The 20,915-nt window shown below is 25.3% G+C and overlaps 1 protein-coding gene across 1 annotated transcript; it reads right to left on the bottom strand.

The window, feature by feature from the left end:
• Positions 1-2,731: 2,731 nt before the first annotated feature.
• LOC129989051 (eukaryotic translation initiation factor 3 subunit H-like) lies at positions 2,732-13,249 on the bottom strand. Its single transcript, XM_056097366.1, has 7 exons — positions 13,124-13,249; positions 9,784-9,940; positions 8,744-8,911; positions 7,462-7,561; positions 5,680-5,829; positions 4,361-4,496; positions 2,732-2,990 (listed from the first exon to the last, which is right to left on the bottom strand). Exons 1-7 carry the CDS (start codon positions 13,196-13,198, stop codon positions 2,781-2,783), a joined length of 996 nt encoding a protein of 331 aa, XP_055953341.1. The 5' UTR covers positions 13,199-13,249; the 3' UTR covers positions 2,732-2,780.
• Between the last annotated feature and the right edge of the window lie 7,666 nt (positions 13,250-20,915).

The following is a 20,915-nucleotide window of genomic DNA, read 5'->3' on the forward strand; positions in this document are numbered from 1 at the left end:
TTTTAAAACTTCAATATGTATTTAGACGCCGTTTTTTATATCAATATACATAAAATTTTATACTACTGTATCCTTCATACTATTCATTGTCTGTACAAAGTTCCTTAGTAGAATCAAATAATTATGCACACTATTACCTAATTAGACTTTGCACTACTTTGCTAATCCTCAAATATATATATATATATTTCAATTCAAAATTAAAATACAACTATGCATTTTATGTTTAACAGCATATTAGCTGAATTAAACTGATAAAAAAAGAATTCAACTTAATCTTTGAGCTAATCGAATACATAATTTCTAATACACTTTGCTTACAGATTTCACAAAGCTAGAAATAGAAGGAAAGGGGGAGAAAAATTCATTATGATTTTATCAAAGATTATGAAAAATAAAAAGAAAGAAGACAAATCATTCCTCAGAAGTTTCCCTTCTCCTGGAAGAGAAACGTACAATATTTGCAGAAGTAATGAAAATGGTTTGAAGTTTATTGCAATAATAAAAAAGGATTTCAAATTATGTATAATTTTTATAAAAAATTGTTAAAATTAGGAAAAAAAAAATCGTGGAACAATTTGTATCACTGAAATTATTTAGAATTTCAATATTAATTTTCAAGTTTTTAATTAAAATTTATGAAAAGTGCATGCATTTTTTTGTGATAACTAATGAAAATATAAATATGCATTAATTTTGCATACTTACTAGTTAAAAGTTTGAAAAATTTGTCTTCGATGTATATCACCACTCTCCAAATTATATTTTAGCTAAGTATGGTAATTATAAATTACATGCACTGTGAAGTAGACAGCCAGCATATTCATACATTCGTTTTTATTTTTATTTATTTTTTGTGATATTTCCAGAAACTATAATTAGCAAAAAACGATTTTTTGCTATCATAAATTTCAGAGAATTAAATATTCAACAAATCCAATTTAATTTACAAAATTTTATTCAATAATAAAAAAATTAACCAATTTAATTAATAAAAAATGGCTAATTAGTTTTATAGATCCAGGAATTGTTATAGAAAACTGACAAATATTAAAAATTTGCAAAAATATAAAACAAATAAATCCAAATCAATTACAGAGATGATTTAAGGGCAATATTTTATTCAGAAAAAAATGTTGTATTAGGATTTTCTTTGTATTGTATAAAATCTAAGATGTTATTTTCATATTAATGCCTTATGTAAGTTCAATTATAGTCAAATAAAGACAAATGCAGCTGAGCTATATACAGAAACTCAATTTATTAAATTATTTTCCAGAAATGTTGAATTTTCAATAGAAATAAAATTTTCTTACATCAAATAAAACTTCTACATAGTAAACAAAATTTTTTACATAAAAAAATTACAATAGCAGTAAAAAAACACCTATAGATTTCATTCCAATAAAGGGAAACAAACTTTTCCATTGTTTCCACTACAATAGAAATCCACAGATAAGTCAGAAATCATTTTCATTTAAATCATCATAGAGGCTTATGAAGTCCGATGAATAAATTTCTTACTTAACTTGGAGTAAGAGTTTCAATTCAGTTCAACTTATGACTTCAGAAACTTTTAAAACTTGCACTTTGACTGCAAATTATTATAAGAGAGGAATTTTTTTTTGAAGGATTAATTCAGCATTATTAATTTGGATAAAAACGATATCGGACAAAAACATACTTCAAACACAACTGAATATGTTGTAAATTTCTAACTTCTAAGCAATTTAAGAAATTTCAAAAGCTACACAGCATTCAAAGTATAATAATAGGTGAAAATGATATAGATTTGTAATTTAGAAATTTCTTCTTTTAAGAACCAGTATATGGTGGCTTAACTGCACATTTACTACTAACTGATTTTGAAGGCAGTTTGTTAGTTAAAAAATCAAGTGTACATTTAATTTTGCTTATATCATTTACAGTGTAGATCTAGATATGGGCAAAACCAAACATTTCTGGCAGGTCAATAGAATGTACATTACAAATCAATTATTAAGATAACATCAGAGATGGGTTAATTTTTGAATTTTCAAATTTATGTTTAGAAAGAATGTTCAGATATAGATTTGTCATTATCTATAAAATTACTGTTAAAATTAGCAGTCATTCCCTCTCAAATTTCTGCTATCAAGTTTTTTTTTATGGTACACATGATTTAGTAAAAATGAATTTTCTGTAATGCCTTTTGTTTATATATACACTGAAGGAAAAAAATGTGCTGTAATAAGTACTTCTCATTTTGAGGAAATGAAAAATCAGATATTCTTTATTACCATAGATTTGAAAACAGTAGGTACTTATAATTAGGAATGTGGTTTTAATTTGAAGAAAATAATGCTGCTATATTTTTTATTATAAAAATTTATATGTTAAATTAATAAATATAAGGTTGATGACAAACACGCAGTTTCAAAATTGTCAGGTGTATTTCCTACAAATACAACCAAATGAATATCCAAGTGAAATTTTCATCAAAATGAATGCAGAAATGTAATCAATAATGCTTTAAGTAAACATTATTAATAGTCAATAGGATTTTGAGAAAGGCGACTGTACACAAGGGAGAACTTCATTTTCTCCCTTCCCCAAAAGTGAAACAATACATTCACAGTTACTGGTATAACTGATTTTTTTTTACCATTACTCTTTAAGAATAATTTGATTTTGTAGACAAATTTCTTAGTTACTTTTTATGAAATAAGGAAAAACAAAATATACAAAAGAATGAACCACAGAATTTTTAATATTTTAATACTAAAATTATTTACACCAGTTTACTTTGGATATAATGCTTCAGTCATGAACAGTTTAGCCAAATTCTGGGTAGAGAATTGTGAAATTTGTTTGCAATAGCTATCAATTTGTCCCGATACCAACAAAGCATCCAATCGAGAAGGTGGTGGAATGGGCTTGAACAGTTTGTTGATATCATCTTCTGGCAACGGCGGTTCACCTTTAGCTATTCGAGCATTGTTCTCAGCAGCCTACAAAAGAAATTTGAAGGAAATTAACACAAATTAAAAAGAACAATTTATAAATATATAATATCTAAATAATAAATATATATCTAAAATGGATCATAACAAAAATAAATTAAAAAAAACAATAAAAACTAATAACAATAACAGAAAAAGTCAAACATATCATTATATTTTTCCAAGGGAAAAGAACAGAATAATATAGATTTTATATCAAAAATACTTATTGAAAAATAAAACTAATAGAGTATTTAATTAAACATCAATTATTAATCAAACATCAAGTCAAGATGTTGTCACCCCTTGCTATCACCATACTTGCATAATATTTGTTCTATGCATTGTTCATTCAATTTCTATAAGGAAAATTTCACATTAATTTTAAAACTAATTTCATGTCACACAAGACATCAGTTTCTTAGAGTATGAAAACAGAATAATACAACCTATAACCTTCCCTTCCAGGACACAGCTACAAGCTTGAACATGAAGATAATTTTTCTGTGTATTGGTTAAAGTCTGAAGAAATTACTTGTTAAATAGAATAAACTGTATTACAAACATGCACTCACCAAATTCTCTATTTAATCTATGTTAAGACAACTGCTTGATAAGGTTACATTAAGGAAAGAGTCAATAATGCACCACATTATGATCTCTAAAAGAAGTCTGTAGATGAAAGAAACTTCTATGACTGTTCTTAGCTAATCAACAATTGATTTCAAAGAGATTTTAAATATGTCCAGAAGTATAATAAGTTAAATGAAGATCAATGTTTCTAAATATAAGATATTCAGTAAAAAAATGCTTATTATGTATCTGCATGAGAGATTGAATTTCTTTTCTTATCAAAAGGCAACAATGGTGTCTTAAATACTTCTCAGATGCATATAATTCTGCAATTCAAAGGGACAGGAGCAGTAAATAACAAAATTTTTTGCATTAGACTAAAATATATACAATTCGAAGCTGTTTTGCAAACAAGATCTTCAATTTTATTTTACCAGTACCTTAAAAGAAACAACACTGCAAAATAATATAAAAGATTAATATTTTATTCTTAGTTTCTAACATTTCCCAGTTTTAATCAGAAGAAAATGAAAAAAAAAAAAAAAAAAAAAAAAAAACTGCTATAATTTATTGGAAATTTATAATTAAATTAAACTAAGTCAAATAAATTATAATAATAAAAATGTACATAATACACAATTGAGCAGAACAAAATTTATTTTACACAGTATATGAATATAATTTTATAAACTACATCTTTATACAAATATAATATTTAACTAAATTTAAGACACTATTTAATAATAAGGACCCATTTTCAACAATATTATTAAATTTAAGTAAGAGTAAAAGAAATTAGTACATACTCGCTTTTGAAGGTATTGATTTTTGGCCTGTTGCTGCTTAATCACTTGTCTTTGATGATTTGTCAACTTATTCGTTTCTTGAGTTACTGTATCAACACATTCCATCATAGCCTGAAGACTCTTCTCAAGGACTGAGCTGTATAATAAAAGGATGACTTTATATTTTTTGTTAGAGAAATAAATTTAAGTATCTCTACTGTTATTTAAAATTAGAAACAACTTAAATTCTACAAAGAAATATTTTCATGAAAGGATATCTTAATTATTATATCCATTTTATCTGTAAATAAATATTTTTACAGGATAGATTAAAATTTCATATTATAGTTAAGGAAATTTCAAATTCCAATCAACACATAAATTATAAATAAGAAAAATAAAATAATCAAAATTATCTATGATATTTATAAAACAGCAATACTAAGAATACAAAAATTTATTAAATTTGCCTATTTATAAATAGCTCATAATCCTAATTTTAATAACAATTATATGTATACAGAAGCAAAATATTAAAATATTAATATAATTTAAAGGGCATTATTAAAATAATTTAATATTTATCAATTTAATGATTTTATATTTATAAATATGAATCAATGACTACATTTATAGATGGATTAAGATGTAAATTTCCATATCTTAAAATTTAGCAAAACACTGAACAACAGATTTGACTAGAATTATTCAATTATACAACACTTAATTTCATATATCTAAATCATCTTATCTGTAAATTAAATACTAATATATACATATTAATGCATCAATTATGGAAATAATTCAAATTTATTAAAAATTAATACTGTTTCATAAGTACTACTTTTGTCTGAATGGTTAGAATGCATGATATCACTGAATTACTTAAGAATAAAGTAATATTATAACAGAATTAGAATCCAAACAATGTTCCTAAATTTTTGTTTTGAATGGACTATGATACTCAATTTCATGTTATCTAATTAATAATGAAGTCAAAGAAAATTCACCACACAAATGTTATTTAAATAAAATTAATGTGACAATTATATTAAATACTATATCATCTACTATTTAACAAGGTGAAGCATTAAAAAAGTTGGTACTTTTCCAATGCCTTGACAGTAGTATTTGCTTAACATTATTTTTGATGCTCTGTGCCACTTTTTCAGTAAATGCTACCATTGGTTCAAATGTGCCAAAGGAGACAAAATTATAGAAAGCAGTTAGCAAGAAATTTCTAATTTGTTTACAATTAAGTTTGTGGCATCTAGCTATCAAACCACATAATTATTAAGTTAAAGGAAAAATAACTAATATACAGATTAAAAAAATCTTACGCAGTTCCCATGTCCAAAAATTGGTTGCTCTCTTGCTCAGGCATTGAATCAGCAATTTCACACATCAACAGATTAACAAGATGAGAGTTTCTAATTATAACAGTTATTTCTTCAAACATCTTGGAATAAGAGACATGAAGATTTTTAAGCCTAAAAATGAAATAAAATTACATGACACTTTGAATTTAATTTAAAAAAGTTCACAAAAATACATCTTAAATTCCATTTTTCAGAGAAAAGTGACAAAATGCTGAATATAATATTTAAGATGCAAATCAAAATGCTAAATGAGAAATGATTTCAATAAATTAAACTTTAATTTATTATTAAGATTTGTTGTTATGATGTATAATTGTATCTTCACATTAAAAAAAATTAGAATGCTCTTCTGCTGATTTTTATGTTTTAAAAAGAATTTTCAAAATATGCAGTTAAAAGTAAAAATAATAAATAAATGAAAACATAGAATATCATAAATACAAATAATAAATGCTTCTATGAAAGTCACAAAAACAATATAATAATGTATAATTGAAAAAGATTTTTCACTATTGTTAAATTTAGGTCAAATTTTGATAACAATCTGCCGATTATTTTTGATTATCATATTGAAAGAGAATGTTTTTCTCACTCTCATTCAATGTTATAATTTTGGTGCAGAGGGGGAGAGGGGTTAAATTATTAAATAACTAAACAGAAAAAAAAAAAAAAAAAGCACAATCTCATACATAGGTTGATTAATTACAGAAGAATCAATCTTGAACATATACGTGTCAATTACACCAGCATCTCTAGTAATCAGAATACAGATATATTAAATGCCAAAATTCCACCTTTAAATTTAAATTGATGCCAATGGCAGAAAAAAATTTTTTTTTTTGTCAATTTTATTTATTTATGTAAACTTTTAATCCATTAAATCCCAATAAAACCATTTTCAAACAATAATTTTCAACTCAAGATCCCAGTTTATATATTACAAATTATATTTTATGGTTATACTTTATAAAAGCACAAATAGTTTTTTTTAAGACGATGGATGATGCACTAGTAGGTGTACATAAAATTCACATCACATATTAAAGCATGGAATTAAATCTTGCATAAAACTGCTCTTGTTATCGAAAAAATATATTTAGTAACAGAAACGCACTTTGAATACTATTAACAGTTATGAAGAACATATAATCATACAATATGAATATAACACTGACTTTATTTGGACAATATATGAATTCAGTAATATTTTTCAAATTTTCTTAAAACCTAAATAAAACATTATTATTAAAAATAATGAAAACATTGAGAAGAACTGAAATGATTTGTCAAAAATCACACCATCCCTATCCCACTCCACAGCAATTTGCTCTGAGGAATGATCACATTTCTATGATAAGTTGGCATTTTATGACTTTTACAAATGAATTGCATCCAAGTAACAAAACCTTAAAAAGCCAGTACATTATCATTTGTCTAGTCTGGGTATAATCTAATCCATTACACACTACAAAAAATTAAGTAAATATGATTTTATGCATATAAAAATAATTATTTTTTTCATTTCTTGTTTTCTTTTATTTCTACTGGTATTTTACCAGAAGTTTTAGGATATAATAGCTAAAGAGGAATTAGATAAATAAGAAAGACATTAAATAGAGAAGTTCTAATTATTTATCAAATTCTATATTTATTTTAGTGTACAAATTACATTAAAATATTTTTTTTTTTCATCTAAAACAAAGTAATATAAGAATGATGATTTACAATTCAAAATAAACTTACATGTCCAATGTAAATTCACCTTCTTTATAAAGTTTCATAGCAGTATTCGATAATCTGTAAGCCCTCAGTGAAAGAAAACCACGTGTTGTTCTTACAGGATCTGAAAAACAAAAGAGATAATACTTTTATTTCAAAAATAAAATAGAATTTATATTCTTATCCTTAACATCAGGATTAATATCTGTCAGGGAAAGAATAATATAAGGTACCAGCTGAATTAAAAAAATTTTCCATACAATTGCAGAATTCGTATATTTATTATATATCAGTTTCTCATTTTTACTCTATTATATATTTCTTTTCCAATTTCTGAGACAAGTTTTTTTTTTTTTCCCTTTTGCTCTTCCTAAACAAAAAAAATGACTGTGACCAAATAATAATGAAATAATTATGATGTTACCCCCCCCCCCCCAACACTACTTCACTTGCAAGTAAAATAAAACATTCTCAAAACTAAAAAAAAAAAAAAAAATGACACTCTTTAATGATGTTTTTCAAATCAAGATGGCATTTTAGATAATAAAGTTGTTTATAGTTTAAGAAATACTAATACAGCTACAAAATGAGAGAAAAAAAAAAATGAAAACTGGCTTTCGTTAGAAACAAAAAGGTACTGTTAGCAACAATATTTATTCATTTGTGAAAATTACAAAACAATTAAAGATTATTTGTAGTAGGCAACCTCTACTATAATGTTAATTTCTAGCTTTCACATGAAAATAACTTTAAATTGTAAAATGCATTAAATTAATACAATTTTCCTATAATAAAAAGTAAATGAAACAGAATATTTTTTAAACAGACAGAATTCTTAAATTTCTACTGAAATATCAACAAAAATGACTGTTTTATGCACATGTATATATATATATATATATATATATATATATATATATATATATATATAAAGATTGATCCTGCAGAAGCAGTTTGCAATTCTGCAATAAACCTTTTATATTATTTCTGTGAATGACAAAGCTGGTTTTCCTTCCCCTGTTCAGTTAAAAAGTGAATAGTTATCATTGATATCTTCTTAAACATGAATAAAAATTAGTAAGAATTTACAGTTTGTTGGGAGAAAAAAAAAAAAAAAAGCCGTTTTCACTTTAAAAACTATTTTTTTTTTAACCTGAAAATTATTAGATTAAGATAATTGGATACTCTGAGGGTTAAAAAGCACTTTAAGAAGTGGGGTATTTTTTATAGAATTAAAAAAAAAAGTTATGTTTTTCCTTTTTATAATTAAATCAAAATAATAATATACCAATAAATTAATAATTACCATAAATAAGTACTACAGATTCTTCAATTGAACTCTGGTAATTGAACTGAGACTCTAATAGAGGCTTATTGTAAAAGCTTCCAAAATGAGTACTCTGGTACCAGCCTACATGAAGGTGATCTACATTCACATGTCGAAGATGTCTCATCATTTCCATCTGATACTCCACTAATAAAATAAAAATGAGCACATTAAAATTTAATAACAAAAAAATTTATTAAAAAAACTTTTAATATATTCTTTGTTTAGAAAACATATAAAACTTGCACCAATAAAATTACACAGTATTTTCTCACTCATTTGATTACACAACTATTTCTTGCATAATTTATTCATATAGTACAAAAATATTAATTTTTCATAAAATATGTAGACTGCCTTCACTTTTTCTTAGAATTATAATGTTAGCATGTACAAAATAATCATATTTATCATCCGGAAAGCACAGTAGGCTGGTGACAAGGTACTGGCTTCATGGTCGAAACTGTATTTCAGAGAAAAACTTTTATGTAATCATATTTGATGTATATTAAATATGACACAACCAAACGTCTTCCCTACAAGTGTGGAATGGAAATTTGGAATAGGGATGCCATCTGTCTGATTTAAAATTATGAGGTTCCTCCCAAAACAGCCCTAATATTGCTTCAAAGTATAATGTTAATATAATTAATATGTATATTAGTTCATGCTTTCAAAAACTTAAGTGGAGATGATCCAATTACTGGCAATATGCAGCTATCTTAACATTTTGAAAAATGATATATCAATTTTTCTCAAGAAATTAAAAAAAAAAAAAGTGAGGCAAGATACTAATGTAAATAAATAATTATTCATTACATTTACCACACATTGAATTAATGATATTCTACAGCATTTCAAAACAACTTACATTTTCATAAGGACAAAATGATGAGTGTTTATTAAAGCTCCTATTTTTAATATAATTAAAATTTCACTGGAATTCAAATATTATGTAAAGATAATTTACATGTTATATTCAATATTTTAAATATATAATGATAACAATATGCACATACTTTCATCGAAATCTTCTTCATCAGTGTGCCTTGGGTAAGGGAAACAATTGGTTATTTCCAAGCGATTATCCACTCCCAGACCCAATAACACACCTTGAGCAACATCAGTGACTCCAGCTCCTTCTTCATGACAATGTTTGATGATTTTTAAGACAACCTAGAATAAATTTATTTTCTATATAAATTTTTAATTTAATTTAATTCTTATATCTGATCAATGCACAGGTAAATGATTAGAATGCACCATTGCTTTCATACTTTGAAGAGTTATTTCAATAATAATTCTATTTCAAAAATGAAAACATTTAGCATTCATTTTTAATAGTTAACTAAAAAATTACAGATACCGTGGTTAATTTACGAAAAATAATATAACCTACGAAGTACATATTATTAATACACATCAACCAAATTTATATTTTAAAAATTAATTAAATTCTAACATGCTAAGTTGAAGACCATTGCTTTATACCATATAAAGGTAAAACAGTCTTTGTACATAGAAAATTTTCAGGATTTTGTCATAAATGAAATTAAAGATACAGAAATCCAAAATACATCAATATATATATTAAACAGTTTATAATTTAACCATTAAGGAAATAATCGTAAAATATATTTTTCTAAAGCAACCAATATTTTGTCTCTTTTCAAATTCTTATTTGCAAGAGAAAATATTCAACATCTTGACTAATTGAGTATTTAAGGGATGGGGGGAGTTAAAACTTCATTTCCCAAATTAAAATCTAACTAGGAGGCTGTTAATTTTTTTAAAAAATGAAATAGAGGTAGAGTAAGGTAAAAACGTTATGAAGCTTTGATATATACCAATGCTCGAGAAGATATTTATACAATAATCCAACTGAAGAATGAAATCTGTTTCAAAACAGTTCTTGATATTTTCAATATGGGATATTACTCCAACTAAACCAATGCTGAAAATTTGATGTTATCTATTAAAAACAAAGATTAAAAGACAAACATTTTCTAAAAGCTTCAATATTTATATAAAGAAAACAAGAAATCACAGTCGGATTGACTGTCAAAAGTTATCAACAAATATTGAACAGAGAAGGAAATAGCAATAACAAATATAATGTAGTTTCAGGACAATAATTAAGACAGTATGAAATATATATATGGAAGCATTATTTTATGTGAAGCAGAATGCAGGTGCGACAAGCAGTGAAGAGACTTTGCATTTTAAAATTCATTTTATTCTTTTCCGAGAGGCAGGCATGATTTATTTACAAGAATGCGCGGACAAGGCACGTCTATTCACAGCAACAGATTAGACAAGAAAAGAGGGAAGAGTAAGAAATTATCCATCCTATATAACAAGAGATATTGATAGGGAAAATATTTCTTCACAGTGCTAATATATTATCAAGATTCTGAGAGGGATTTCTGACACATGCCAATTACAAGTAAGGGAAACACAGGGATCTTTTTAAAAGAATGTGTTTATTGGACATTTTTCTATCCCTTCACACGGAGCATGTGAATTGCCAACCTGAGCATTTTACAAAGCTTCTCTTGAATTAATTAAATGGAAAAGTGGAATGCGATCAGGAAATAAGAGAATATTTTAGAATGAAGTTACTATGGGCAAAATTAAGATAAAACCTTGGAAATTAATAAATTGAAATTAGATTTTAAAATATCATTACATATATATATGTAAACATAATTTTTAAGGCAGATGCATGGGCGATAAGAGAGTGAAGACACTTTGAATTTTTAACTTTGTTTTATTCCAAACAAGGAGGCATGATTTATGTATAAGCAGTAGCGACGAGCACATCAACACATAACGACACAAAAGCGAAATGAGGAAAAACTCAAGATTTATCCCTGTGATTATATACTGTGAAGTTTCGACAGACCCCCCCCCCCTCACACGTGTCGACGCTGGCAAGAGAATTATAGGGATCCTCTAAAAGAATGTCCCAGCTCGACAACCCTCCATCTCTTCACTATGAGTGTGAGAACCCGCCAATGTCAGCAAGTCCACAGAGCCCTCGTAGAACCAATTAAAAAAAGGTGGAGTTGGACCAGGAAACAAGAGAATACTCCAGAATGAATCCACCATGGATCAAATTAAGCCAAAAAAATCAGGAAACAAATCAAGTTCAAATCAGACTCTAAAATATCTTTACATATATATATATCACAATTTCATACAGGATACCTAATCAAAAATAGAAAAATAAATATTCCTGCCAGTGCATCCTCCAGATAAATAAAAGTGATAATATTTGATTCATTATATAAATGTGAATAGATGTCAACCAAATTAAACACAGTAAAACATTAAAAAGGATTTAATAAAGCATTTATAAAAGTAAAACAATTTTTATTATTTAAAAACTATATTCAAACTTAGAAATTATTATTTCCTCTTTAGAGTTAATATTCCAATGGAATGAAAAAAATACAAATACAATTTTAAATAATTTAATTCATTTTCAGCTGAACAAAATTTAATTAAATTTTCATTTATTTTAATGTTGTATTCAAAATAGGATATTACTATTACTACTCTTTGGATGTTACTATTATGATTGTAATAGCAACACCAGATATATCAGCTAATACATAATATTTTATTGTATATATAATGAATCGGATCTTATTTCAAAGTAATATTATGACTAATAGTAATAGAAAAGTAAAATATAAGCAAATAGGCCCTATAACATTATCTTAATTCAGTTATTTATTTTTTTCTATTCATTCTGATAAATTCATAAAGGGAAGCAGACAAATTTTAGTCTACCTCAAGGGATGTGAATGATTCAAAATAGCACCAGAAGGAAGCCAAAACTTTCATTAATTGTAATCCTATTACCCTATGTTTACATATGGGAAAACTGTATGAAATGCATAAGATGAGAATAGATTAGCCAATCACTAATCAATGCTACCCACGGTAAATTTCAATAAATGACTCAAATGTCGACAATAAAATGAATAAATATTCCCATAAAATATTGAAGAATCTAACAAATGCAGGACTTAACAGCTTACTGTAAGTCAGGTGACAAAATATGGAGTATCTTCCACGTGCGGTGGTCAATAACATTTCATATTCTAATAAACAAAAATGAAAAATATGCCTTATGAAAAAAACGTGTTTCTCAAATTAAGTAAAAAGACAATGCCAAGTTTTTGAAAGAAATTTAAACCACACACTTTAAACATTGCAAAAAGATTTTTTATTTCACCAATACTTTCACTACCTAGGAATTGAAAATTAAGAAAGATATAAACAGCGAGGTTTCGGAATGATCTTTAACTTTAATACATATTGCAAAAAAAAAAAAAAAATGATTATTACCAATCCGTCAATCTGAACATAATCAATTGGGCTTTCCGAATCAGGATCGTGACGAGCGGTACGGATGGCTGCCATTTTGAATATAAATAGTAAATTGTTACATTGAGTGCTACGTTGCTGCTTCAAAAACAGGTCAAGTTGATTGCTTGATTGCTAACAAAATGTAGTGCGAAATTTGAAATTAATTTTCGTCTTTGTGATAAAATGAAAATATGTATGTTGAATATATTCCTACTTATATTTGAATAAAAAGCAAATAAGGATTTAAGGATATTAAGTTGGGGACTTTATTATGAAAATGGATTCAAAATTCGAAATAAATTTCAAGAAGACCAACATTGAATGTTCAGAACTGTTTCGTTCATTTGAAATTTTTCTTTTACCGAATTTCTCACAATTGGATGCTTTGCTAACTTTTATTTATACAATCTCTTAATTTTGAACTTGCGGTTCTTTTCTGATTGAAAAAAGAATAGATTTTGGATTTAAAAAAATATTTCTTTTCCGTTTTTTAAAAATTGCATTAGTACTTTTAGAAAAGCCCCCCCCCCCATTATTTTAAGTATTTCAATTTTTAAAACTATTTTAATATCATAATAAGCTTTTTTTTTTTGCTTTAAGAGTTAAAATATGTATTTTCATCAGCAAAGTCGTCTCCTTTTAAGATTTTTATCAGAGGAAAATGCATTTTAAATCAAAGTTTGTTGAAGTTACAGAGTTCACTCGTTTTTAATTCAGAACAGATTCACATACATCATAGTTCCATGTCTAATATAAGAGTAATGTCATCTAAAATTTAGTGCAATGTTGATGTATTAATCATCATGGTCTTATATTTTGTTTGCGTTTTTGGAACTCTTTCTAAAAGATAAACAATTATTATGAGGGTTATTTTAATTTTCGGTTACGGGGCGAAACTGGAAGATATTGTCTATTTTCTCTCATTAATACAAAGTGTTGTACGATATCTTTACTATTTTGCGCCATATTTTATATCGCACATTGTCGTAAAAATAATGGTAATAAGTCACATTTTTTTTGGTCAACTTGCTGTGAAGGCTCCTTTAGACAGTGTAAACTAACTCTAACAATACTAACAAACATACTACAGAACATATTTATACTTAAAATTGTATATATATTGCAACAATAAACAAATTGTACAAATTTTTTGAATTAATTATCCATTTCCCAAATAATATTATTTATTTAATAAATAATATCATATAGGATATTATGATTTCCTAACATTTATTGAAAAAAAGCAGCAATTATTTAAAAGCAGGAAAAATATTGTACTCTTTGAGGATTAAATAAATGATGAGCTAAAAATTCCAGATTTCAAAAAATATAGATTAACGTGTTTAGAATGTGAATGTGAACTGATTCGTGAAGAAACCAGTTGTCATTTCATAGATTTTGAATTCAAAATAAATTGTATGTAAAAATACATATAATCTGTATCTCAAAATTGATGTGAGAATGAGATCCTTTTTTAAAAATATTTCGCATTAACAATAATTTTTGGAAAATTAACAATAATTTTTGGAATTAATTACATATTTATGTGTAATTATAAAATTATAATAAACAGCAGGGAAAGCAATGTTTTGCTTTTTCTTTTAGAAAAATAGTTTAACTAAGCCCTTTTAGGTTCATGTTACTATAAACATTAATAGAAAATCAAACTGAGTCATTATATCTTTGAACACTTTTATAAAAGAGGGATTGTTATATCATTAAGTAAAGAATTTCATTTAGTTATAGTAAATAGATGATTCAGGTATTCATAAAAAATAAAATTGATTCTGATTTTAATTTATAGATGTCGCCACTATAGTTCAGAAACTGATTTGTTTATTGAGCGGTATGTTAGTTATTTGCTACAAAGCAAATAATTTTGTAGTTTGATCATTTTTTTTAATTCACAATTTAAATACTTGAAACTCACTTTCAGCACGATAAAAAGTAATATAAATAAATGTTGTTTTATTATTTGAGTATGAGATTTTTAAAAATGAATCAACCAATCGCAAAAAATAAAAAACATTCTTTATTGTCTGGTTGCAAGGGTTCGCATCTACCACCAAATGAATATCTGCCCTCATATTTTAAGAGTAAAGCTATTTAGTGAGTACACAACAGATTCTTAGAGAAATAGGAATCTCAGGAAATCTAGAGTTTGGGTAATCAGACAAAATTTATATCTTTTTTTTTTTTAACTTTTATGATATTATTAATTTTTTCTTTATTTCCATTGTTAAGAGGAATTGAAACTGAAATTTCATGCGTGGTTTAAATTATTTGACAAAACACATTATTTCATTAGAAATATTGATTTTGAGGATTAAATAGTATTCATTATCATCAACTGCATGTAATTAAATTTTGGAAATGATCGTGTCTCTTTAGTTCATATTTTCTTAGAATATTTGTGATGTTTCCAAAATATTTATGAATGTAAAAAAAAATGTATTCTTATTTTTATATGTACTTCTAATAAGCGTTTTGAAAGGAAGGAAAATTGTGTACTCATAATTTTTGATAATGCCCAGATAATTATAATTTCCAAAATTAAAATATAATAATGAAACAAATTTGGCACGCACAAAATATTTTTTAATATCATCTAAATGCGAGGGAAGAAAAATTCTGTAAAAATAGAAATAAAAAATATTCTTTATAAGAAATATTTAAAAAAAATTATTAAAATTAGAAAAAAATACGTACAGAAATAAACTGCTTTCATTTACGATAATCACTATGTTCAGAGATAACTTTTCGACAAATTGAATTTTTTAATAATTTTTTTGTTGTTTTTAGATATTTTGCCAACTATAAACAAAAAATGACGAAATAGTTTTTTTTTAATAATATAATTCTCTATGAAAAACAGGAGAATTTGTGTCAAATTTCAAAGAAATTTTATTGGGACGGCTAACTCTCTACACAAGATTGTGATACAATAATAATAATTTTGTTTGCACGCAAATTATATTATAAAATTTCCATCTAAGATAGATCTGGCATTCTTTTTTCTTATTCTGAAAGCATTTCTTATTTTGTTTGCATAAAGTGTTATTTTAAATTTTTGATTTTGGCAGAGAATGTTTTTTGAAATCATTAATAAGCTAGTTTTCAGTTAATATCAACTCAATTAGCATTTAACAATTCCGATTTCCAATTAACAACTTTAAACTGTTTAAATCTGTTAATACTGTAATGAAACTAAAGCACAATCATAAATTACCCTTGTTGCATTGATTGTAACGATACAGAACGCTGCTTCGGTATTCCATAATGTTCATTAAAACATTCATTCATACTTTGCATATTTCTATGCGGACGCTTAAGCCTTAATTGCTGATATTACATTATTTTACATTTTATTGTTGTAGTGATAAGTTAGTTTCCTTTTTCAACTCTTTAATATTAAAAAAAATTTTTTTTAAAGGTTTTTTTTAAAGGAAAGCTTCTATTTTTTGCTGCATAAATTCAAAACACCCTTTTTTACAGATTTCACAGCATAAATGACCTTCAATGTATTGTATGGAAAAACATATAAAAATAGTAAAATATTGTAACTTCAAGGCTATTCCCGCTTTAATTTTGGTCGAGACGTTTTTTGCTAATACTATCAAAAAATAATAAGTTTTTAGGAAGGAAAAAAAGTATGATTTATTAAAAACATTTTATGCCAAAGTAGTTGGAGATTGGTGTTTTCGGTGTGGCCAAATAACTTAAAAGCCTATTTTTTAAATTTTAAAATGATATAAAAACTTTTTTTTAATATAAATAAAATTATTTATATATATATATATATATGCGCATTGATTTATAAGACATGATGAAAGAATAATGTCAACCTTTCAACGTATAGAATTTAATTAAATATTTAATTAATTAAAAATCAACAAAAAGGTTATCCTTTTTACGCTTTTAACAAGTTTACCACTATTTTTTAAGAGTCCCTGTTATTTATATTTACATGTTTTTTGACATCGCATTTATTGATCGCAAAATACTGATTTAATCAAACTTAAAACTAAGTTAATCGCTCATATGAAGACAATCTTCTTTATATTTCAACAATTTTTTAAATAAATTTGCAGTACTACTGTAACAAATATTAATGACTTATGGAGAAAACCAGTTAAAACCAGTTTTTAAAAATCGTCTGGTTTACTTGATATTCTCATTTTAATTAAAAGCAGATGATTAAATGATGATGAAGATTTTAGATTATAAAAGGATTTCGTGTACTATAATATATTATATAAAACTAATTTTTACGTTAAAAATATTATACATTTAATGTTGTCACTCCCAAGCAATGCTAGGTATATCAGCTAGATGAACAATAAAATACTCCAAAAATATGGAAAGGAAATATTAAAATTTTAGATTATTTTTAATGAAAATAAATCAAAATTATAAATGTTCTTTCTTTGGCAAGAAATTAATATTCAAGCAGTAACTATGATCAAATTTGTTAGATCTATGTCCATACTATTTACTTAATTGACGTTTTTCATCATGTATAATGTATTATATAATTTACAGACAGTATGCTAGCCTTAAACATTATTATGTTAAAACTGCAAATTATTGAGATGGCATTAATGATTAAATTAATTATTATTTCTCTAAAGAACCTCCAAGCTGTAACTTACCTTATATGTTATGGTGTTTAATATTCAGAATGCCAATTGCTATATCTGGGAAATTCTAGCAAAATCATTCGTTTAATTGGAAAAATTTGACACTAAATTTATTCTTATAATTTGTTTATTCTATTCTTTGTCTTAATATGCAAAGCTGACTGTATCCAATCTAGTTATCAATACTATGATTAGTCATTATTGATTAAAAATAATTTAAAACACAGTATCATAAAGTTTCATATTTCTTACCTAGAAGCTATAAGGGAAAAAAAAAAAAGAAGATAAATGTCGGTTCTATTGAATATATGTGAACCTGTTATTTTCAAGGTTAGATTGAAACTTGTGTAGTATGCGAAAAATGAAGAAATTTGGGCGGAGTTCTCAGACACATTCAACTAAATATAGGGTGGAGAATATATGATATTGAAATATCAAAGATTATTTCTGAATGATCCGATTAGTAGTTTATTTATTTTTTAAAATTTTTTCGCTAGAGACGCCTTTTAAATGCAGATATCAGCAAATACTTAGAATTCCAATAACATATTAATACAAGAGGACTTTACATGTCAAGATTTTTATTAAAATAGATATCGATAAATGTATTTATTCTTAAATTTGTATAAGCAAATTAATATAGAAAATATCGTTGCTTAAAACTAATTTTTAGAAATCAGATTATTTTATTTGATTTGAATGTTTAACATTTTTTTATCTGACAGAAATTGAAAACTTTTGAAGGTCTTTCTACTATTTGATTTTGGAAAATAAGAATGTAGCAAATGGCATGTTATAAAATTAAATATTTAAAAAAATTGTAAATGCGAAAATTTAATTGAATAAATAAAGTATAAGTATTTAAAACATATTAAACGAAAAAATGTTCACATTATATGATTTTGATAAAAATTTATTACAATTCATAGAATATATTGAATAAATTGTTTCACTTTGTTAAAGATATTTCTGAAATCTAATTAATAATATGTTTCTCTTTAAAATATATTTTTAAAAATAAAGACATAACATATCTTCTCTCTAACTAAAAAACAAAATAAAATTAATGAATGAAAATTATACAGCATGAATAAAATAGAAGCTGGCCAGCAGTTATTTTCTTATATGTAGTGAAAATATTGTAATTGTCATTTCGGAATTGTGATGAATTCCGACATTTTAAGACCTAAATTAGAACAAAATAATTTTTGAAATTATATTATCTGTCAGAAAGCCTGAAATTCCAAAGATACAGTAATGAAGTAAATTTATAAGTGTTTTTTACACCAAAATTGGAGATATGTATCAAATTTTGGATCAATTTCATCAAAAAAAAAAAAACTGTTCTAAAATACATGATAAATTCACCATTATCATATTTATCGCTATCATATTTACCATTATCATATCATCATCATTAGTGATCAGTTGGCTTGCTGAAAATATTGATTTGTTGAATTTCAGTTAAATCTCATGTGTATAACTTGATCATAGTATCTTCAAGAAAGTTTCAAATGTGAAAGTGTAACAGACAAATAAACCATGTGATTTTAGTAGTCTTACACATATTCTGTTAATTGTGTAAATGAGCTTTTCAAATTGAGTAAATTACACAGTTTGTCATATGTGCAAGGAAAGTGTAAATGTCCGCTCATCCAATATATATATAATTGCCATTGTCTTACATGATGCTATTATTTCACTTTGCTGTTTATCTTGTAAAATATGCAGTTAATTCAAAAGTTAAAATAATGGGACACTTTTTATTTGTATTATATGAACACATAAAAAAATCATAATAACGGAATGGAAACTTACAGATAAAAATAATTGAAGAACAGAAAAGTTTATCTTTTTGCATATCGAATGTATTATTTAATATCTTGGAGAGCTTTGTTAATATATTTAACAAAAAGTTGATAAAATAAAAATTCATTACGATATTGCCAAAGAATATGAAAAAAATAAACAGGATCTTTGTAGAAAAGAAAATATTATAAATTTCTTTTCAACAACTGTCAACATTAAGGAAAAAATTTGAACGATAATAAAATTTACAGCATTAAACAAATTATTTAAAAAAATAGTGCCTCACATACTTTTGTATAATAATATTTTGGCATATTATCGACGAGAAACAAAAAAATTTGGTTTAATTGAAATTTAATAATTTAATAAATAATTAATAATTTAATAATTTTAAATTTGGTTTAATTTAAATTTAAAGCAACTGTTTTAAACGCCATTGTTTCACCCCCTCCAACCAAATATTCTTTAAAATAAAGCTAAAAACTGGTAATTATAAATTTAATAATCTATCTGTAAAGAAGCCAACAGACAAATACACATTCACTTTCCTTAAAAATAAAGATGAAACAATGCGTTTCTATGAAACTTCATAAAATAAGAAAAAAGTCTATGAATATTTTTCAACGTATCCTTTACCATTCATGGCCCGGAAAGTAATACATACATTTTATTCTGGAAAATATAAAATACAAGAACTCCTATGCAAGCTATCATATATATAAATAAATTAAAGAAATATTTAAACGTTTTTTTTAATGTTTTCATATTTGAACGCATTAAACTTTTTAATTTTAATATAGGGTTTTCTTTTAGTATAATTTCCAAGTTATAACAGAAAAGATTGAAATTCAAGAATCCAAAAACGGTGGTGACAAACAATCAACATAAATTTTGAATATTTCTAAAGTTTTTTCATTGATATCAATCGAGAACGTTTATAGTATAATGTATCTTTATATGGAATAATGTGAAAAAGTCAAGGAAAAAACAGTTCTGAATTTTGTGTAATAGTTTTCTTTATTCTATTCTGAAAGAATTCTTTTGATCACAAATTCAAATATTTTAAGACAAAGATGTTATCTTTTAAAAACTTTCACAGATCTTTTCAAGTCTTTAATGTACAGAATTTATAAAGCAAAAATTTACTTCTTTGATCGGGGAAATACAGTGATATTTTAAGTAGATCAAGAATTTTTTAGTAGAAAATTATTTCATTATTTCGCTGTTCCTTTAGAGCAGAGCCCTCTTCTTCAACTTTGTAAATACAAAAATGGGGAAGGAACAAATGTAATTCAAAAACTAAGTGTTTATTACCAAGTAAG

Source organism: Argiope bruennichi, chromosome 10, assembly GCF_947563725.1.
Source record: "Argiope bruennichi chromosome 10, qqArgBrue1.1, whole genome shotgun sequence".
NCBI lineage: Eukaryota > Metazoa > Arthropoda > Arachnida > Araneae > Araneidae > Argiope > Argiope bruennichi.